The following is a 22,029-nucleotide window of genomic DNA, read 5'->3' on the forward strand; positions in this document are numbered from 1 at the left end:
CCCGGTAACTGCCTCCCCAACACCTGCCTGCCTTCCACTTCAAAACCTGCTCCCTGGCGCCCTGGCCCTACTGCACACAGTACTGCAGGCCTGTGTGGACCCGGGGGTGGGCGGACCCAGCACCCCCGAGGTGATGGACCAAGGGAGGGGTTGGAGGAGGGGAAGGAGAACAAACTTAGTCCACAAGTAATCTTCAATCTTCCCACCTCCCCCACTTCCAACTGTGGGGCCCTTGTAACAGACAAGATGGGATTAAATGGGGCAAAAAGGCAGTTGCCATGGTAACGGCTGGTGGGTGCCACATTCTGGGATGGTCCCCCGGAAAGACAGGATGCAGTTACCCTGGCAACTTCATCTCCTCTGGAGAGACAGGTATTGCCCCGTTGCCCTGGCAACAGCCAGGTTCTAAGGTTTACAGGGAAACGATGGCTAATTCATTGGGATCTCTCTCTCTCAGTGGATCACCGTAACCTCTGTAACTATCTCTCTGCTCCCCTCTAATTTTTTTTTTTTTTTTTGCCTCTTCCTCTGTCTTTATTTTGCTCTCTCTCTCTCTCTCTTTCTCTCTCTGTTCTTTGCCACCTTGTCCATCACACTGGGACCCTAGCTAGGGGGAAGTGCACAGAAGCTACCAGGATTCTGGAGGGAATATCCCTGGCTGCCTGCTCACCCCAACCCCTCTCAGCCATGACAATTGGTCCCCTCCTGAGGTCTCTTCCATAACCACTCCGTTACCCCAGGCCGCCAGAGGGGCCATGGAGATCTGATCTCCTGGGGCTCATGTCCCAGTTTCTGCTTGTGCTTCAAGTCAAGGTGAAAGAGGTGGAGGCGGCAGTGGGGAGGGGAGCATGGCCTGGCTTGGAGGGGAGTGGCCGTGGACCTGCCCTAAAATCCTCATTCCCAAATTTTGTGGGCACTTTCCTGGCCAACTTCAGCTCTTCAGGGCAATAACCATATCTATGGCCCCAAGATCTCACCCCAAGGCCCGGGGGGTTAAGAAGGAAAAGGACTGGCGTTTAAAGATCTGAATTCAATTCCAGTCCTAACATATATTAACTGTGTGACGCTGAGAAAGTCACAGCCCCTCTCTGAGCCTCTAGCTCCTTTGCTACAAAACAGAACAAAGTTGCCACTGCAGAGGAAGGCTGTGAAGATAGAACAGGCTGAGGGCTGTAGAGGCCTTTGGGGAGTATGTAACTGTGAGGCCTCTTTTTAGTTTCTAGAAGAGGAGAAGGAAGGTCTAAAGTGAGACCATGACCACCCCCATCGCTCTAGCTTGAACTCAGAATCTCAGACCCTCACACCCACCTCCTCCATTCAAGCTCACTTCACAGCCCACCAGGCTGAGGTCTCATGCCAGCACTTGCCCACAATGAGCACAGGATAAAAGGATCCAGGATCCAAACCCTCTGGGTTTCTAACCCACCCATTCTGAACCTCCAAATTGCCTTACCGGTCACCTCACTTGCTGGACACATTGTCTGCTTGTTGGTCATCCCCAACCCCAGCAGATCCCTGACTCACTACCCTAGGTCCAGGAGCCCCTGGAGAAATCTGGGTACACCCCCCCCCCACAGTTCTGCCCCTCTTCCTGAGAGCTGGGAGTGGGAGAGAATGATGGAGTTGACTCTGATGCAGCCATTTCTTCCCAGGAGAGAAATAGGAGGGAGGCAGAGGGGAAGGAGGGGAGGAGAGCCAGGGAGGAGGGAGTAATGGCTTAGCCACTAATTGCACCATTACCACCTTCACAAAAAGGAAAAACCACTCAGTTTTGTTTCTGCGCACAATATGCTTCCTGCTTCTGCCGCCAACGTTGCAATTCAGAGGCAGAGAAGAGAGGCCTTTGCTCGGGGGGCCGCACAGCCGGTGGGCAGTGGGCAGGGCACAGAATACCGCTAGAGGCCAGAGGCGAATGCACACAACTGGAGGAAGGGCTGCACCGCCACCTCCGTGTCCCAGACCCTCTAGCCTGTCGCCAGGAGGGGATGGCTACCACACACGAAAGCACTGGAACAGTCCTCAGTCACCACTTGCATCATTGCCCAGAGGAGAGAAGAGGCAGCGTTCTGCAGTGGTTAGAGTGACTCCATGACCTATAGGCTGTGTGATTTGGGATGGGTATCCTAGCTTCCCTGTGTCTCAATTTCTTAATCAGCAAAATAGAGTAAAACATTCCCTAGCTCCAGGGCTGTTCTCAGGATTAAATGAGATGAGCACCGTGTCTGACACACTGTAAATGCTCAATAGATGGGAAATTATTCTTATTAAGGGACTGAAAAGTCCCTCCGTCTTCACACTGCTCTCTCTGAAGCATGCAAGTACACATCACTATCTTCAAGTCCCAGCACTTCGGGTACCATTCTCTGAGTCCCCACTGGAGTTGAGCTCATGGTTTGAACATCACCTTGCCCTGGCCTGGTTTGCAGAATTCCCACAGAACAAGGGATTGGGGCTACAAGGCAGGGGTCACAAGGCCTCAGCTTGTCAGGTGTCAACCTAATGGTGCTTTAGAAATTAACAAATAAGACAAAAGGCAACTGTGCCCTGAGGCTGTATTAATGGGAATCTAATGTTCTGAATAAAGGAGGTGATAGTTCTGCTTGGCCTGGAGCTGGCCTGATCCTCTCCCCTCTCCTCACCCCTCCTTTCCTTCCCTTGAGCTCTTCCTCCTCAGGTGTCCCTATCCTTCCTATTCCTTTTCATCCCCTTTCTTGTTTCTATCTCCCCTCCTCTCCTTCTCTCAATCTCAGTCATCCTTCTCTCCCTTCCGGTGCTGGCCTGGATCCTGTGCACACGGTCCTGGGGGGATGGGCAGGACCCAGGCTGTAGGATCCTGATGGTGTCGAGATGCCCGGAGAGGATGGAGAGGGAGGAAGAGAAGGGAGAAGAGGAAAAGGTCTCCTTGGCAACTCTCTTATACACACACACACACACACACACACACAGACACACACACACCCCTCCGAACCTTCGAGAGCCTAGCACAGGGGTGTGGGCACTGCCTCAGACAGGCACCCCCAGCCTGACTGTAACTGTTGCCCTGCCAAGGAGGCACAACCGCTAATTCACTGCCTCCCCTGAGCCCGAGAAGCTGGCAGCTGTGCCCGGTGGTAGCGGGCAGCAAGGAGCCAGCCCTGCCTCGGTGGCGCCAAGAGCACGAGCTGCTGATTGCAGCAGGGGGACTGTTTCTGCCAGACTCCCCACTTCCCAGGGATGTGGCAGCAGGAGAGCCAGCACGTGTGCCCCCAGCTGCAACTTGCGTGCCGTACTCAAGAGCAGGCCTGCCTGCCACTTGCTGGTGGCCAGGGGCGGGAGCCCTGGAGGGCACTGAGCTTGGCTCTGACACGCTAGGACAGGGAACCGGAACACAGGCTGTACCCCATGGAGCTGGAGAGGGACAAACGGGGACCAGGGCCAAGCTCCTGGGCCACAGCAGGGGGTGACACCCGACTCAAATCCCACCTTGCACAGCCTCTACGTGTGCTCACACACACACGCCCGAGTGCCTCAGGGTCCTGCAGGGTCTGGGTAGGCACCACAGAACACGTGCCATCTGCGCGGTCCCCACGAGGCCTGTCCCATTAAGGGCAGTGAGCATGGGGGCAGAATCGGTGGAAAGTGGGCCAAGAGAGAAATGATTCTGCAGAGGGTCTAGGTGGAGAGTGATTTGGTTCATTACTTGCAGTAAGTCATGCCAGCCTCGCACTCAGAAGGGAGAGGAGCCAGGGGTCAGGGAGCAGCTCAGTCCCCTGAGGTGGCCCACATACGTGGCACTCCTTGCAGGGGAGAGGGACACAGGGAGCCAAGGGACAGAGAACCACAGCTACTGGGCCCATGTCTGCACAGCACAATCTTCAGCTCAAGGACCCAAGTTCAAGTCCTGCCATTGGCTGTCAGTGTGTAAAAAGACGGCAGGTCTTTTTCCCAGCGGGGCCTCCATTCCTTCCTGAGAAATGTAAAGACAAGATGTTCCTTCACTGACTCCAAGGACGTGAAAAATAGTTCTTTCCACTTCAGAGCCAAGCCCTGTGCTAAGCACTTTACATATTGCACTATTTATACCTCATAACAAATGTCCGTGAGAGAGGTACAATCATCTCCCGTTTTGCAGAGATGTGGCGGGACTTAACCAATATAAGGTTTGTTTGACTGCAGCACCCTACCCTGTGTTCCTTGGACTCCACTTGGCCCAGGCCCCTTACAGACAGGGGACTGAGGCCCAGAGAGAGGAAGCTGCCCTCCTGCAGTCGCACAAGTCCGGGGCAGTCAGGATGACAAGCCGGAATGCTTGACTCCCCGAGCAGCGCTCCTTCCCTTCCCCTCCCTGCCCCGCTCTTTCCTGCACTTGGGGCTACTTGCCTAGGTCCCAAGGTACCCAAAGGCACCAACCAAGAAGAGGAAATAGTGCCAAGGCCCAGGGTGGGGCCCAGAGTCCTGCTCCTCCAGCCAGGTTAGGGCTCTCTCCTGGCTCCTAGGGGACTGGTCATCCCTGCCCAGGGCCCCACAGACAGGGCCCAACTCCGACAGGGCCGCCCCTGGCTCTAACCTATCTGGCTGGCAGATCAGCCAAGGGGGAAAGAGGGGGCCTGTCTGGCATCTCCAGGCTCCACTCCCCTAAGGGGCCAGAGCTGCCTCTGGCCTGCCCTTCCTTCCATCCCTCCTCACCATAGGCGGTGCAAGCATCTGCCTGGAGATGCCATTCAAGGGCCTGACACAGAGTCCAGACCCAGGTGCCCTGGCTGGGGGGAAGGCAGGAGCCAGAGGGGGTGGGAAGAAGGGGGGCGGGGGCCATGCTGATTGCTGGGCAGAGCAGACGCCACAGCAAGCAGGCTGAGCCTCTCGTCACCACGCCCTGAGCCCTGAGTTGCCCCTCATCCTGGGCAACGAATCCCAGGCCCCGGACAGCTGCCGGTGCCCCAGTTAGGCAGGCTTGGGGACTGCTGGGCTGTGGACGGGGTTACAGACTGAAGCTTGAGTGGGGCTCCTGGGCTGTTAGCTGGGTTCTGGGTTAGGCAGGACTCAGGCAGATGAGCTCTAGGCTGGGTTTAAGACAAGATCAAGCCTCCTTCTCAGGGCATGGGGAGCAGGCACCAGCCCCTAGCCCCCAGCCCCAGCTGGACTCTCCATGTTGGGGGCCAGATTGGCCCCAGGGGGTAGGCCTTGGTGCCTAGGGAAGAGCGGAAATTGGCCTTTTATGGTCCTGCACTTGTGGCCCCAAAAGGCAGAGACCCAGGAAGAGAAGCAGGGCTGGAGCTGGAGGCTGGGCCACCTTGGGCAGGGCCAACTCAGCACACACGGGAGAGGCCTCCACTCAACTGGTGTAAGCCTGGAGCGGCAGGGGAGCCCTGAATCCAAGCCACTCTGGAAGGGCCAGCCCACGCAGCTGGGACAAGGACCCGGCAGAGCTGGAATATCCTGGGTCATGCGCAGACCATGGATAACCCATCCCTGGGGTATGCCAGACCTGGGACTTCAGAGTTTCCCTCCAGAGCAGCCAGAAGAACTGAGGGTGGCCGGAACCCGGAGGCCCCAGCTGGTCCTGCCCCTGCCCCATCATGACCCAGGCATCAACATCCTGGAGACAGAGAAGGGTTCCAGTTGGGGGGAGGCCATAAGAGGTAAAGAGAGCAGGGCCGGGAGGAAGGGCCCCAGGACATGGACGGTCACCTCCACCCCGCAGCCCCAGGCCGGCCCCTCCCTCCTGGGCTCAGCAACCTCTGCAGGAGGGATGCAGCTCTGTAACCAATTCTCGAAGCCCCCTCACTGCACCGCACCCACCCCACCCGTCCCGCTCATCCACATGCTGACGAGTCCTAACAGGCCTCCTTTGCCAGAGACAAAAATAACTATTTTCAAAATTCACAGCAGGGCTTTCGCCTACACACGCTGCACCGACTGGAAGCTGAAGGGAGATATGCAGAACGCAGTGTGCGGATAGAGGCCCGCTACACAGCCAGCGAGCCCCGAGACCCCCATGCCTCTTCTTCCCACCGCCCAGCCCGTGTCCCCCAACACTCACACACCTAGGGGCGCCCAGAACACCTAGGGGGAGGGCTCTCAGCTTGTCCACTGTACACAGGGACAGTGAGGCCCGGAGCGGGCCTGAGATTTGCCGAGGCCCCACAGTGGCTCTGGGACCAAGTCCCATACGTTCTGCCCCTGCCCAAGGCGCCCACCTCCTCTCCCATTCCCTGGACCAACAGTGAGCTCACGCCTGGCCCAGGACGCACGTGCACACACCCACATGAGCTCGCAACCGCACTGCAGCCCTCGCTTCCGTGTTACTGCGCTTTAATCAAGTTCACGGGTTCCTCCACAACCATTACCTCGGCCAGTCCTCTACAGGCCTGTGAGGTAGGCAGAGCCAGGGCTAGCACTCCCATTGCAGGTGGGGAAATCGAGGCCCAGGGGAAAAAGACTGGGCCGAAGGTCAGAGTAGAACCCAGATGTCCTGAGTATGGGTGCACGGCTCTTTTCATAGCTTGATCCTGCAGGAGCTAATAGCCATGACCAGTCCTTCCCTTCCCTCCCAGGAAGACGAGCTCACCACCACTGCTCCCACCACGAGTCTGTTCCCAGGACTAGCCCAGGCCACATGAAGATCCAGGAAGGTCACCCCCGGGTCCCTTCAGAGAGCAGCCACATCACCACGCCTCGGCTGGGGTCCAGGCCTGGAGCTGCCTCCAGGTGGTCCCTCACCCAAGAAGTACCACAGAGGTCCAGGGTTCAAGAGCAAGGCCTTAAGTGCGCTAGGAGGTGACAAAGTTGATGGGAGCCCCACCACAGTCCCAGGCACCAGGTCCACACCACAGAGCGACAAAGCTCTTAGAGCTCATTCTCCAGATGAGGAAACTGAGGCCCAGAGAGCTCATGCAGGTCACTCGAGGTCACAGAGCAAGTCAACGGAGAGGTGGGACTGGGACCCAGGGATCCCAGTCTAGTTGATTCTCTCCCGAGTCCTAAACCAAGCTCCCCACCCTTCAACTGAGGGGCTCGACGCCCTCCATTTCCCTGCAGACGAGGACTTGACCTGGGGCCCCTCGCTGGTGAGGACCAGGGCCAGGCTTGCGCGGGGAAGGACCTCACCTCCCCCCATCAGATCCGGTGGGACATCAGTCTGGTGTTGAGTTTACGGAAAAAGGATCGCAGCTTGCAAATCTTGCATTTTTTCTTACGGTGCCCTCGGGAAAGGCTTCGAGCCCTGCTTTCCTCCTCTTCTTCATCTTCTTCCTCATCACTGGCCCAGGGCCCCCAAGCACCCCCATTAAAGTCAGGATGGGCTCGGGGATTCTCAGCTGGGTAGCGCACAGGGATGGCTGTGCGGTTATAGTCCGCCAAGCGGGCCAGCAGGGCTCGGACCACATCCGGCCGCTGGCCAGCGAGGTCCTCCCGTTCGTAGGGGTCAGCACTGATGTTGAAGAGCCACACAGCCTGGCGGGCACTGGCCATCCGCTCCAGGTTCCACCAGCTGCCGGGGAAGGCAGCCAGCGTCTGGGGTGGGATCCAGTCGCCGTAGCCCGGGTCTCCCGTCAGCAGCTTCCACTCGCCCACACGGATGGCGGCCTGCACGGCAGTGTTCCAGATGCCGAAGCCACCCTCCAGGGAGCCATGCCGGGCGTGGTTGTAGAGTGGGTCAATGTTGTGCAGGATCTCCGTGCGTGGCGAGGCCCGGCCCTCGCTGATGGCTGGCCACACATCATAGCCGTCCAGCCCGTCGGCTGCCGAGGCGGTGCCACCCGCCAGACCCACCAGGGTCGGGTACCAGTCAGTGATGTGCACCAGTGCTCGGCTTGTCCATCGCTTTCGCTTGAGCAGGGGGCTGTGGACGAAGCCCAGGCCCCGCACGCCCCCTTCCCAGTAAGTGCCCTTGCGTCCTCGCAGTGGCCAGTTGCTGCCCCCCGAGAAGGTCTGGCCACCATTGTCACTGGAGAAGATGATGACACTGTTGTCGTAGAAACCATAGCGCTTGAGGGCCCAGGTGATATTGCGCACGGCCTCATCCATGCAGGTCACCATGGCCGCATACTTCCGCCGGGCCACGTTGCCCATGGTGCGGTAGCGGTACAGGTACTCGCGAGGGGACTGCAGGGGTGTGTGGACCGCCTGGAAGGCCACATAGAGGAAGAGAGGCCGCCGGGGGCTGTGGCTGGCTAGGATGTGGCTGACGCGCTGGGCATAGAGCAGAGTGGAGTACTGGCCGCTGAGCCCCCAGGCCACGCTCTCGCCCTCGTGCAGGTCAAAGCCGCACACCCCCGGGCCGTCGCAGTTGTCATAGGTGTAGTAGTCCACGTTGCCTGTGAGAGAGCCCAGAAAGGTGTCAAAGCCCCGGCGGGTGGGCAGGCACTCCTTCCGGTAGAAGCCCAGGTGCCACTTGCCCACCATGTGGGTAGAGTAACCCAGCTCCTGCAGCTTCTGGGGCAGTGTTACCTGGTCCAGGGGCAGGCAGTTGGGCTGCCGAGGGCGGATGATGGAATGCTGCAGTCCTGTATGGATCTGGTATCTGGTGGGAAGAGGGGAGGACACAGAAGGCACCAGTGAGCCAGAAACCACTGCTCTGGCCACCCAACCCCCAACACTCACCCTGAGGTAGGCTCTGATCCAAGCGCTACCAGTAAGCAAAGTAACAGTAACCAACAGGTGTTATCAAATGTGCCAAGCACTTCAAATGCATTATCTCATTGAATCCTCAAGATCAGCTGAAGCAGGTCTCATTGTCATCTCACAGATGAGGAGGAAAAAGCTCAGAATGGTTAAGCCACCCGTGCAGTATCACACAGCTAGGAAGTTGGGGAGTTAAGAGTTGAACCCGGGCTAATCATAACAACAATAATAAAAGCTGACACCAAGCACTTGCTGTATGCTCAGCATTGTGCCAAGCCCTTTATAGGAATTATCTCACTAAATCCTCACCGTAACCTAGGGGGTGTCTATCGTTATTATTATTCCCGTCTCCCAAATAAGAAAACTGAGGCTCAGTAAATTAAGTCATTTGTCCAGTGATTCACACAATTAGTAACTGGAGTTGGGATTTGTATCCCCAGCAGTCTGACTCCAGGTTTCAGAGTCCCTACACTCTAAGCCACTAACTTGCCATGGGGCCCAGAGCAAGTCTTACACTCCCAAGAAAACTCCTATTCACTCTTAAACGCCCAGCCCAAATGCTACCCTCACTGTAAAGTTTCTCACTCAAAGAATGAGTCACTTTTGCTTCTGGGTTCCCACAGCATTTAGTACAAATCTTCATTGGTCCAACTTGGCCGTAGGATTCTACTCAGTCATCTGTACATGCTCTTGGGCCCAATGATATTTAATGAGACTGTCCCTTACTCATCCTTGCATTCCTAGCATTCAGGTGATGTTTCAAGGACACTCAATTACGAAATGAATGAATGAAGAATGGCCCTCAAAGGATTTTAGAGCCAGAAGGGACCCAAGTCATTTTCTAGTTTATTCACCTCAACTTAAAAAGAAACTAAGGTCCAGAGGAGGGGAAAGACCTTGCCCAAGGTCACTCAGTGGTCAGGAGCAGAGCCAGGACTTGAACATAAATCCAATCAGAGTCCAAGCACAGACCCTCTTCTGGCAAACTAGGCTGCCACTTCTCTTCCCCCACTGAGGCCTCAGTTTGTCATGTGTAGGAGTGAGTTGGTTGGAATGGGACACCTCTAAAAACTTTCCAGTTCCCAAATTTTATGAGACCAGTTCTCATGTGTCTGCCCACAAGTTTATGTGGCCCCTAGATCCAGGTCACTCACACAGGCTAACACCCTGAGGCAGGAGCAAATGGTTAGCAGGACTCTGCATTCCTCGTTTATTCATTCATATCCCTTTCCTTCTGTGGTCAAGGCACCCATGTGATCTGCTTAGGGTGTCTTGCCTTTACTCAAGTCTTACAAGTCCCAAACTAAATAAGAAGCCTGGAACTTCACACGTGTATTAGAACCCCACACGTTTTTCTCACTCCTGGGCATCAGAGTCAAGCCCAGACCTAAATTCCTGACAACTTTAAGCCAGGCACTGGGATGGGTTTTTCTGTTTTGGTTTCCTTATTTTAAAGCTGTTTTGCTGGGCTTCCCTGGTGGCACAGTGGTTAAGAATCCGCCTGCCAACGCAGGGGACATGGGTTTGAGCTCTGGTCCAGGAAGATCCCACATGCCGCGGGGCAACGAAGCCCGTGCGCCACAACTACTGAGCCTGTGCTCTAGAGCCCACGAGCCACAGCTACTGAAGCCCCCGCGCCACAACTACCGAAGACCCCGCGCCTAGAACCTGTGCTCCGCAACAAGGGAAGCCACCACAGTGAGAAGCCCGCGCACTGCAACGAAGAGTAGCCCTCGCTCGCCGCAACCAGAGAAAGCCCGCGCGCAGCAACGAAGACCCAACGCAGCCAAAAAATAAAATAATAAAATAAATTAAAAAAAAAAAAGTTGGAGCCTGTTGGCCCCGTTGCTTCACTGCTGGGGTGAGTTGAATTGTGCCCCTCTCCAAAAGTGACTGCAAAAAAAAAAAGCTGTTTTGGTTGTTAGCTATCATTAGCTACTACTGCCATTTATTTATTTATTTATTTATTTATGGCTGCGTTGGGTCTTCTTTGCTGCACATGGGCTTTCTCTAGTTATGGCGAGCGGGGGCTACTCTTTGTTGCGGTGCACGGGCTTCTCATTGCAGTGGCTTCTCTTGTTGCGGAGCACAGGCCCTAGGTGGGAGGGCCTCAGTAGTTGTGGCACACGGGCTCAGTAGTTGTGGCTCATGGGCTCTAGAGCGCAGGCACAGTAGTTGTGGCGCATGGGCTTAGTTGTGGAATCTTCCCGGACCACGGCTCGAACCCGTGTCCCCTGCATCGGCAGGCGGATTCTTAACCACTGCGCCACCAGGGAAGACCCACTACTGCCATTTTTAACACTATATGCCGCACACACTATTTCACTTACCTTGCATAAGAAACCTACAGTGAAGACTGCTATTAGCTCCATTCTACAGGTGACAAAACTGAGACTCCCAAAAGTGCAGCAACGGGCCCAAGTTCAGACAGCTGGCAAGCAGTGGAGCTGAGCCTTGAGCTCAGGTCTCTGAGACTCATGCTCAAAATCTCTCAGTGACGTGGCCTCTGCAGACCTCAGTCAAGCTAATGAACGATTAGATTTGATACAGGAAGTACCCTAGGCCCCTGAGTCACAGCGAGCCTCTCTTCATAGGGGCTGGGCGCCATGAACATTGGTTCATAAAGTGAGTGGGCCAGCTAAGTCACCACAGCCTGTCTGCAAGTGAGTAATGCAGGAAACGGTCTCTCCAGCTTTACCAAACACAACTGGACGCACTAACAAACACTAATGAGAGTAGTCAGCATCAGTCAGATGGGGCCAGCTGCAGGGGGCGGAGGGCAGACGCTGCCCAGCCACGCTCAGCTAACTTTGCAGATCCGGGGGGGTGGGGAAGTGCTGGGGGGGCTGGAACACTGCCCTGCATGCTGTTCATTCCCCTGCTTAAACCAAAAGTCATCTCTCGGAGAGAAATGCAAACATGTGCACAGCTCTCAGGAATGCAGATTCCTCCTCCCTCTTCTGGAGGCTGGTCAACACTTGGTCTTTACCATCAGCCCCCAACCCTCAGCACTTACACTGGTGTCCCTTCCTCTTTCCTGTTCTCTTTCCCAGTTCCTAGAGCTCAATGCTGAGCAGCAGACGGAAGAAAGAAAAGGCATCCCTTTTGACTCCCAGCTCCAGGGCCCCTCTAAAGCACCTGGCCTCTCAGTCCTCTCTCCTACAGACCCCGATGTTTGGCACAGGCGTCGAGTTTGGCCCTCCCTGATTCTGTGCCTCAGCTTCTCCCATCCAGGAAACAGGGAGACTATGGCTCTGGTTTCTGAGATCACACTAGAGGCTTTTGGGTAGAACTTGGGAGAAAGCATGCCCCATCCAAGGATTAGCTTCAGCCGTGCCAAAGGATTTTCTCCTAAGTGGCCAGCGTTTTGCCTTCTACACACACACACACACACACACACACACACACACACACGCCTCCTGTTTCCCTGCTCTTTTAATCCTGTAATCCTACCACCTTGCCTGTGGACAACTCCTTATGGAGAAAGCAGCACGTCTCCTTGGGGCCCCCAGCCAACTTGGGAGGATTTTGCAGATGAAAAAACAGAGGCTTTGAGAAATGAAGTGACTAGCCTAAGGCTACACAGGTCACTGCATCCTGTGTGTGTCTTTCTCCTCCACCTATCAACTCCTTGGCTTCCTCCTAATGTTGTCATCAAACAATTTGGGGACCCTAATCCCTCCAGTGACATAGAGGCTGCCATTTATTGATAGCCAAGCAGGCTATATGCAACTGGTTTCATCCTCACCACTCCTTTCCAAGATTTAAAACTGTTCACCCCATTTTATGGACAAGAAAACTGAGGCTTGGAGGAGTTAAGTGATTTGCTCAGAGTCTCAGGGTGTGTAAATTGAAGCAGCACTCAACGCTAAGTGTCAGAGGCTGCCATGTCCCTCTAACAAAGAGATGACCAGATGTCTCCTTCACATGGCGTGGAGTTTGAATGTCCTAGAACATCAGGGGGAGAAGACCCCAAAGATGATCCAACCCATTCAGCGTACAGTAGGGAAACTGAGGCCCATGAAGGGCAAAGGACTTACAAATGATCACAGCCAATTGGGGACAGAACTGGCTGTGAGCCCGAGCTTCCCGGTTGGGTTAATGTCGGTACAAGTGAAACCTACAGTTGGGTTTATTTGGGGCTTGAACCACCAGCATCAGTGGCTTGGGCCATGCCTACCTGCCCGTGAGAAGTTGGCTCCGCGAAGGCGTGCAGATGGGCTGGATATAATAATTCTCCAACTTGACACCCTCGGCTGCCAGCCGGTCCAACGTAGGGGTTTCGATATCTGAGCCATGGTAGCCCACGTCGTGGTAGCCCTGGTCGTCGGTGAGGATGAAGATGATGTGGGGAGGCTGGCGTGGAGCGGCCGAGGGCTGATCGCCGGCCTCCGCGGGCGCGTCAGCCACTAGGCTCGGCTTGGCCCAGTCCCAGGACAGGTAGCCGAAGCTGAGCAGGCTGACCAGAGAGAAGCCGGTGAGGGCGTGCATCGCCATGCCGGCCCGTGCGTCCCGGCGCGCAGCGCTCCCAGGGCCTCACCGCCTCGCGCGCCCAGGGCGCACGGCCCGCACGCCCTCCGGCCAGCCCGCCCGGACACCGCGAGAGCGCTCAGCGTCCCCAGGGGAGGCCCAGCGGCCAGTCCGCGACTGTCTGGACTATGAGGCCGGACCTGCGCGGCCGCAGCGGGGCGCTCTGGGGAGGTCAGGCCCGCGCCGAGCTGCCTCCCGCTGCCTGAGCGCCAGCTCTGCGCCGCCCGTGCTCCCTCTCCCCCAGTTCAGCCAGGCCAGCCTGAGACTTGGTGTGGCGGCTTCCAAAAAGTGCTCTCCACCATCCTCTGACTCCCCTCTTCCTTCTAGCCCTCGATTTCTCCCGTCTCCTAATTTCTCTCGCCTCTGCTTTCCCTTTCTCCTCCTCCCGACCCTCCAGCCCCTGGCCCAGCCTCTCGCCCCGCCCGGAGACCGGAGAACTGTCGGCTCCGTAGGGTGGTGGGCAGGACCCCAGCGGGGAAGGGGGAGGAAGCACGGGCTGGGCGGGTCTGTGGGGGACACCGCGGGAGAGAATGCGAAAAAGTTGTAACATCTGCCGGGGCCGAACCCCAGGTAGAGGGGCGGGGCGTCCAGCGGAGGCCCCGCCCCTGGGCGGGAAGCCCGGGTCGGCTGGGCCCTCTGGCTCCAGCCTCCGCCCTGGCCCAGACTGGGGAAAGGAGGGAGGGGGCTGCGCGGAATTCGATGGAACAGCTCTGGAATGGCCCGGTCGGACATTCCTCGATCATGGAGTCTTAGTTTCTCTGAGTGCCAGTCCTGGAAGGGAGGCGCATAATTTTCTATGCCAAGCCGGTCATTCTACAGCTGGTGAAACTGAGGCCCTGAGATGGCCGGGAACTCGTCTAAATCACGAGCAAGTTGGTGGCTTCTTCCCTCTTGGGGCTAACAGCGGCTGGCTGAGTGGCAGTAGAGACAGCAATGGAGAGTAGGGACGACTTTGGCAAGCACCGACTTTGGCAAGCACCAGAAATAGGTTCTGGCCTTGCCGGGGGCTTACCTCTCTCCCCAACCCCTCCCCCTCCTCGTTCTTCAATTGACAGCTTGAATCTTAGACTGGCAGCCCTAGAATCCCGAGGACAGAAGCTGCTGTATACATCTTGTTCTCCACAGGCTCCAGAAGCTCGATCAGTACATATTGCAGGGATGAATAGATGAATGGGCCTCAGAGGTCGCCCAGGCCAACACCCACCCAAGGAAATCTCCACAGCAGGGAAAGCAAGGTGGGGGAACTCCTGGGCCAGGCAAGTATCACAAATGAGTAAAGCAGAGGGGCCACCGTGTTGGCCGAGGAAGGCAGGGACTGCATGGAGCAAAAGACCTCAGCTTCGTGTCCAGCTGACTGTTTTCATGAAAGAATGTGGACCCGTGTTTCCAGATCTTCTGATTTTCCCGAGAACACCCAAATACAGATTATTATGAGAAATATTCCAATTGTTAAGAGCTAGTAACTAATTTAAAGTAAATTGAAGCCCTGTATAGGCCAAATCAAACCTATCTGAGGAATATTTTAGGCCATCGGGCGCCTGTTTGCAACTTCCACTCTGCATCATTGTTTTCCAGATTTTTAACGAGGCTGTATTTTTTTAGTGGGAAAACTGAATTAAACAAAACTAGTTAGGCTTTTTTACTCCCGGAACTTCAATCTTTAATATGCTCATCTCCAAAAGTAGGGGTTGCTAAAACTGTATTTCCCAATTTTATGTGACTGAGGACCCTCTTTTTCACAGAGCTTCTCCAAGAGCCTGTGTTTTGGGAACTTTGAAACACAAAGACTGCCCAGGTGGGTCTTCTCTCCCAGCATCTTTCCCCTGCCAATATTCTGCCGTGTTCCCTTCCCTTTTCTTTAAAACCACTGTGTGTGGGGAAAGAAACCAGACCTCCAAAATAGCAGCCCAAGTGAATCTGCATTTCGAAATGAGGGCTGCGTGGGGCTGGCCACTCCTGTTTGCTCAAAGCCCCAGATTTAGGATGACCAGATTTATCAGAAGGGAAAACTGAGCCTGTTGTTCCGGCAGAAGAAATGTTGAAGATGGACAGGAAAAATACAGCCTCCTGCGGGGAATGCAGCTAAAATGGTGCTTCCGGAGGCTTCAGCCTGAGGCTGTCCAGGGTGTCAAAGTGGGACAGGTCACAGGAGGTCAGATGGACTTGGGTTTTGTATTCTTCGCATTGTCTTTCCCAGACCTTGGTCAGGAGGAACTGACCAAGTTCCTCCTGAGAAATGGCACAAGGAGAAACAGCGAGGGGGTTGGGGTGGGGATTCAGACTTGAAGAAATAGGTCCAGGGAGGCCAGCCCACGGGCTGTAGATCTCTGTGGAGCTGCCACAGGGACAAGACAAGCAGACTTTCTGAGAGTTCAAGACCGTGGGCTCTGACATCAGACTGCTTGAGTTCAAATCCTGGCACTTATTTGAGGTCAGGCCTTGGCCAAATTATTTTGCCTCCCTCAGCCTCAATTTCTTCATCTGTAAAATGGGGTGATAATATAAATGAGACACAACACAGTGCTCAGTAAGTGCCCAGCACATAGTAAGCACTTGATGAATGTCAGTGGTTATGATGATTGTTCTCTGTGCTTCTGAGAGAAAAGACTGAGTCCTGTGGGTGAAAGTTAGTGGGAAACAGATTTCAGGCCAATTTAAGGGATTACTTGTGTAGGAAACCTGGCAGCTTGCTTAATAAAAGGATGGCAGTGATGGGTGAATCACCGTGTGGAGAAGAGTGGGTGGACTCTTGTTCCCCAATATTCACATTTCTTTGAAGAGTCCCTCAGTAATCACTGAAACCCACAGTGGCTTCAGAGGGCTCCCCCCCCCACCCCGCCTCTAATGTTCTAGGGAAATAAACTCTGACCCTCAACTCTTCCTTTAATGCCATTACACAACTGGGCCAGGGTGCAACATTGAAGCCAGACATTTCCAAAGGCTTAGGGATGACAAAGCGGGAAATAAACACACAGAGTAATGTGAATCCAGGTCATGCCACTTTCAGAATGTCGCTCGCTCATCTTCCCTTTGTGTTCTCTACCGTGTGCCTACCTGTCCTCTTCCCTGGGACAATGTCCATCAGCCCTACCCCATCCAGGTAGATCGCAAGAACTCCAAGATGTCTTCAGTTCAGACCCAAGAAGTAAGGCTCAGAGAAAGAGAAGTCCCTTCTCCAACTAAACCAGCCTTTGCAGTTTCTATCTCAGGATCCAAGATGATTCCAAGATGATTGACAGCAGGAACATCCACAGGGAAGTTCCACCCCCCCATTCCCATAGGTGCACACATACGCCATAACCCCCAAAGGACACCTACATGAAAACCCTACTAGAAGCTTAACACATGCACACGAAATGCAGATCAGATGTGGCAGGGGTTGGTGTTGTTACTTGCTGTTGGAGATTTCCATTGATGAAATCAGACTTCAAAAAGCACTGAGTTCCTCATTACTGGAACTATGCAAGAAGGGGAAAAAGTGCCCGTCTGTCCCGGAGGTAATAGGAGAGATTCCTGAACTAAAATGGGGAGCAAAGCTAAAGGACTTTGAAAGTTCTTTCCAACTTGAAAACGTTATGATTCTAATTATTTATTCCCAGACAATTTTTTTAGGACACAGAGATATAAAAGTGAAACGCAGGGGAGTCTTTTTTGTGCCTTTGTCTTTCATTGCTGTGCGTGGTATGTGTGTGTGTATTTGTGTAGGGGGCTGTGTGTGCGTAGGTGTGTGTGTACTTGTGTAGGTGTGTAGGTGTGCAGCTGTGTAAGTTATGTTTGGCCGTCTTTGAAGTAAAATTATCTTAGTACAGTTATTATTTCCTTCTGACTTAATTGACCTTGGCAAAGATCTTATGTACAGATCATGCATGTTGTCGTCCTCTGGAAGTCAATTTGTCTATGCTGGACCAAATCAAGGAGCTACAAGAAAACATAGAAGGCCTCTGGACAGACAAAAATGTCACAGAGTTCAATCCCTTAACTTAGAGTAGAGCTCCTCAGGCCTTCCTCACTCCAAGCCTACTGACTCTTACTTCATATACAATTCTTATAAGCCTAATGATTTCATCTGCCAGCCCAAGAATATTGGAAGCAGCTCAGAGGGAATACATAAGAAGGTGGCATGAGGCACCTGCCTGTTTTATAGTAATACAGTTTCATAGTGAAAACATTAGGGAGAAACAAAAGAATAAACATAAAATCAGACTGATGAGTTCCCAAAGCCTGGGAGTTTGGGGCCATTTGATGCAGAAGCAAAGAGCCATATCTACCCGAACAGAACCAAGGGCATCACCAGATCACAACCCAGCATAGAAATGAGTGACGGGTCGCCCTCCAGAGTTTAAATCCTGTTCGGGATCCTCTTTTGAAGAAAACTGGGGAAGGCATCAACTATTTTTTCTATCCAAAATGGTTACTATGACAAGTTCATGGTGTAAGCTCAGCTTCCATTGTAGAACATCCTCCCAGAATTTGCAGGCTCAGGAGGCAGTACCTTCTGCAGTGCTTCTGGGGTGGCGAGGAGGATCCTGCACAGCTGTGATGCTGGAGGTCAGACTCAGCAACCATAGAGCATGCTCCCCAGGGACAGGTCTAGCTCATCTACCTCCTACCTCCTCCTCACTGCCCTCAGATGCCAGCATTATGTTCCCTGAACTTCAAGCCCAGTAAGCCTCTGTAGCTTGAAAGGGTGAGTGGCACTTGGGAAAGCAGCATGCCAAGTGGGAGCACAGAAATTCCCTTTCTCACAGGTGGGCTGTATCCTCCTATGGAAGAGCAAAGACTTCCCACAAGAGAATATTCCACAGGTGCCCTTGTTCACCTCGTCTAGTAATCCCTGGTTCTCGCCTTAACCCCCACGCTCTTGACTAGTGCATCATTCATTATAATTAATGATTAATGGTAAGGTCAGAAGTGTTTAAGAAAGCCAGGATGGCTGCCCTATGGAGAATGTATTGCCAGGGTCCCAGTTAAGGGTGCATGTGAGAAGTCCAGGTAGAGACCGGCCTGCCGAGGTGAGTCGTTCTCCCCAGTGGGCAGGCTGAGGCCCGGTTCTTGCTGGATATCGCTGTATTTGGGCAAAATGGTTCTGGGAGGAAAAGTGCTTTCCTCCTTGATGCTGGGGCAGCCCCTTTAGCATTTCCAGGGGAGACACACATTCCCCTGACCCTTGCTTCCAGGCCCTCTTGGTGGTCTCGCTGAGTGCCCCTTGTCTGTCAGAATCCCATATCAGACATCTGAGCCTGGAGTGGCAAGAGCCCGGGCACCCAAAGCCCCTTGCCTTTAACCCTTCACTGGGCTCTGGCCCTGGGCATTTCAATGGCTCCTTTCTCTGGCGCTCAATGAAACATTCTTCCGAGTAGATTATTGAAAGCAGAGCTCTGGATACACAATGGGCGCTCTGTGCTCACAGCCACTGCCCAATCTGTTTGCCCAGCCTGACTGCAGCCTCCCCTCTCCGCACACCATCCACCCTCCACCCACCCGACCCCGGCCCCACCTCAAGGCCAGCTCGCTAGAGGGAGGCCGTATGAAAGGACTTGTTCTCCGCCTTCTCAGAAGTTCCCGCTGTGGCCTCTGCCAGCCTTGGGCAGAATTAGCCTAACGTGTCCCAGGCTTGCCTCCAGCCCATCCATCCATCTACCTGAGGCTCTGCCCACTTTGAAGTCCAGAGGCTTCTGTCCTCACTGGTCAGCTGAAGTTTCTCTCTTTCTCACACATACACACACATGCAGATATGTGCGCGCGCACACACACACACACACACACACACACACACACACATCAGATGGAACTTTCAAATAAAGAGGTGAAATCTCAGAGAATCAGATGGAGAGTGGGGGCCACTGAGATCCAGATAAATGGAGGGGCTCCTAAAAGAGAGAATGGCAGGCTGCGCACCAGCGCTGCCACCCACCCCCACCCCACCCCCGCCCACCCCAGGGCTCCAAGTTCCTTGCAGGGTCAGAGATGGCAAGAGTGTTCGGGTTAAATGTGAGACGTCGGAACCAGACTGCCTGTGTTCCAGCCCAGCTCTGCCATTTGCTAGCTGTGTGACTTAGTTATCTGAGTTAACCTCTTGGTACCCCAGTTTTCTTACTTGTAAAATGGAGATAATAATAGTACCCACCTCATAAGGTTGTTGTCAGGATCACAGCAGACAAGGCAAGTGAAACTCTTAGCACAGTGCCTGGTGCATAATAAGCTCTGAGAACAGATAGCTATTGTTATTATTGTTACTATACTTAGATATTGTCATTATACTTAGATTCTATTGTCATTATATTTAGAGTCTATTCCTACAAGTGTACAAAATCCACTTTCAGAGACAAAAATCCACATTCTCCTGATCAAGTCATTCCTTTCCTCCAAAATTTTCAATGGCTACCAACTGTCTGCAGTAAAAAATCCAGCCCCTTGGCCTGGCACTTAGGGGCAGAACTTTGATTTCCTCCTTCATAATAGTCACTGGATACATGGAAGATAAATAAGTCCCATCACTATATTATGGTTGCCATGGTCATCTTCTATTGTACTACTTGGAGAAACTGGCTTTTAGCACAAATTTATAAGGAGACCCTGCCTGGGGGAACAAAAACAACCCTGAATCAATACCAAATTGAAATTCAGAAGTAATAATAATAATAGCTTGCATTTGTTGAATATCTACTATGTGCCTGGTACCACACATGACACTTTATATCCATTATCTCACAATTCTCATGTAGTCCTATGATGTAGGTAAAATTATTACCATCATCTTACAGATGGAGGAACTGAGAAGCAAAGAAGGAGTAAGTAATTTGCAGGACTTCCCTGGCGGTCCAGTGGTCAAGACTCCACACTTCCACTGCAGGGGGTGCAGGTTCGATCCCTGGCCAGGGAAGCAAGATCCTGCATGCCCTGTGGCATGGCCAAAAAAAAAAAAAAAGAGTAAGTAATTTGCCCAGGGTCACACAGCTGGGATGTGTCAGTGCCAGGATTTGAGCCTAGGTCTAAAATCTAACACCTGCTGTATTAAATACCATACCATTCTCCCTCCCGTTAGAGACACCAGGCCTGCCAATAGTGTCTTCACTTCCATTTTTCCCTCTGCACTTGAGTGGTTAAATGTCAACTCTCCCCATGTACTTGGAATGAGCTGGCAGTCCCAGGGCCCCTGAGAGGTCTGAATGGGCCTGGAAATATCACGGATACATACCCTGGGAGGCTCCCTCACATCAATATCCCAGGTGGAGCTGCCTCCTGAAGGGCTTCATCCCTCAGGCCCCGAGGGGGATGGGAGCCACCTTGGAGGCCTGCTGTCAGGCCTGTTCCCTGCCCTCAAACCCCTGTCCCTGAGGCCCCACTGCTGTCTCCAGTAGCTTCACGATGTCCCAAAGCCCTTCATGGCAGAGGCTTCTCCTGGCTGTCTATCTTCTCAGACCCAGATGTCACCTGTCAGCTCTGCTTCCATGTGAAACAAGAGTCAGCCTCTCAGGGCAGCAATCTTGCTGGGCTTTTTCTTCTCAGGGACAGCACAATGCAGCCCCCGCTGCCTCCTGGCCTTGGCTAGGCAGCTCAAAGGCAGGGATGCTCACTAATGACAGGGATGAAACTTGCCTCTGTTCCCATGGCAACCGTGGCCCTCCACTTAGTCGATCACTTTTTGAAGCTCCTGCTGGTGTGAAAGTTATTTTGCAAAGAAATGCTTAACTCATATCCAGGAACTCTGTTCCGGGTCTTCAGATCCTTCCAGGTCTCTTATAAAGTTGACTTTCTCTTTCCTCCCTTTATTGAAATCCTTTCATCTTTAAAGCTCAGCCCAAATCCTGCCTCTTCTAAGAGACCTTTCCATACTCCCTCACCCCTGCCCTCCCCACGTGGAGTCAATCTCTTGCTCGCCACACTCCCCTGGGGCGTGTTTATGGCTTTATTAGATCACAGTCTGCCTGTTTCACAGTTATTTATGTCTCCTTCTGAGCCCCTGGTGAGCGATCAGCCCATAGTAGGTACTAAACAAATATTTGTCTGAATTTATTTGAATTTCCCTTTCAAGGTTTTTAAAAATTACTATTATTAACAGTACAGACCATTACTAATAATCCGTTATGCTTGTAAAATTATTAACAGTTTATATATAGCTTCAGGCTTGAGGGTACTTCTTTAAACCCCAGCTCCACCTTTGCTAGCTGTGTGACAGTGTACAAGCCCTGGAAATGCTCTCAACTGGCTTCTCATCAGTAAAATAGATTGCTGTAAATATTAAAATAAGTGTGTAGGGACTTCCCTGGTGGCGCAGTGGTTAGGAATCCGCCTGCTAATGCAGGGACAGGGGTTCAATCCCTGGTCCAGGCAGATCCCACGTGCTGTGGAATAACTAAGCCCGTGCGCCACAACTACTGAAGCCTGCACGCCACAACTACTGAGGCCTACATGCCTAGAGCCCATGCTCCACAACAAGAGAAGCTACCACAACGAGAAGCCCACATACCACAGTGAAGAGTAGCCCCCGCTCGCCGCAACTAGAGAAAGCCCGAGCACAGCCACGAAGACCCAACGCAGCCAAAAATAAATAAATAAAATAAATTTATAAAAAATAAAATAAAAGTGTAAAAGGTTTACTTAGCACAGGGCCAGATACCTAGTGGTGCTTCAATAACTGTTAGCTATTATCATTTTTGTGGGGTCTCATTTGGTCCCCACAAAAGCTCTAGGATATGAAGAAGGGCAGGGCTTTTGTCAGTGTTATCATCAGTGACACACGAAGAGACTGAGCTCAGAGAGGGGAAGAGTTGCCTAAATGTTCAGGCATCAGTTGAGTGCTGTGGTGGGCACCTGCTCTCTGCCTTGCAGCCACTTCCCCTCTCCTGGAGACGGAACCCAGATTGTCCTTTGCAGAATTACTCCTCTCCACTGGTG

General features: G+C 53.3%; 1 protein-coding gene across 2 annotated transcripts; it reads right to left on the bottom strand.

Annotated features, from left to right (window-relative positions):
- Positions 1-167: 167 nt before the first annotated feature.
- On the bottom strand, positions 168-13,714 carry ARSI (arylsulfatase family member I). 2 transcript variants are annotated; one of them, XM_067732253.1, is made up of 3 exons: positions 12,782-13,714; positions 7,239-8,500; positions 168-573 (listed from the first exon to the last, which is right to left on the bottom strand). In XM_067732253.1, exons 1-3 carry the CDS (start codon positions 13,096-13,098, stop codon positions 413-415), a joined length of 1,740 nt encoding a protein of 579 aa, XP_067588354.1. In that variant the 5' UTR covers positions 13,099-13,714; the 3' UTR covers positions 168-412. The 2 variants fall into 2 exon arrangements, with proteins under 2 accessions (XP_067588354.1, XP_067588353.1); XM_067732252.1 differs by lacking the exon at positions 168-573 and having other exon boundaries at positions 6,275-8,500; positions 12,782-13,712.
- Positions 13,715-22,029: the final 8,315 nt, after the last annotated feature.

This window comes from Pseudorca crassidens, chromosome 3, assembly GCF_039906515.1.
Source record: "Pseudorca crassidens isolate mPseCra1 chromosome 3, mPseCra1.hap1, whole genome shotgun sequence".
NCBI lineage: Eukaryota > Metazoa > Chordata > Mammalia > Artiodactyla > Delphinidae > Pseudorca > Pseudorca crassidens.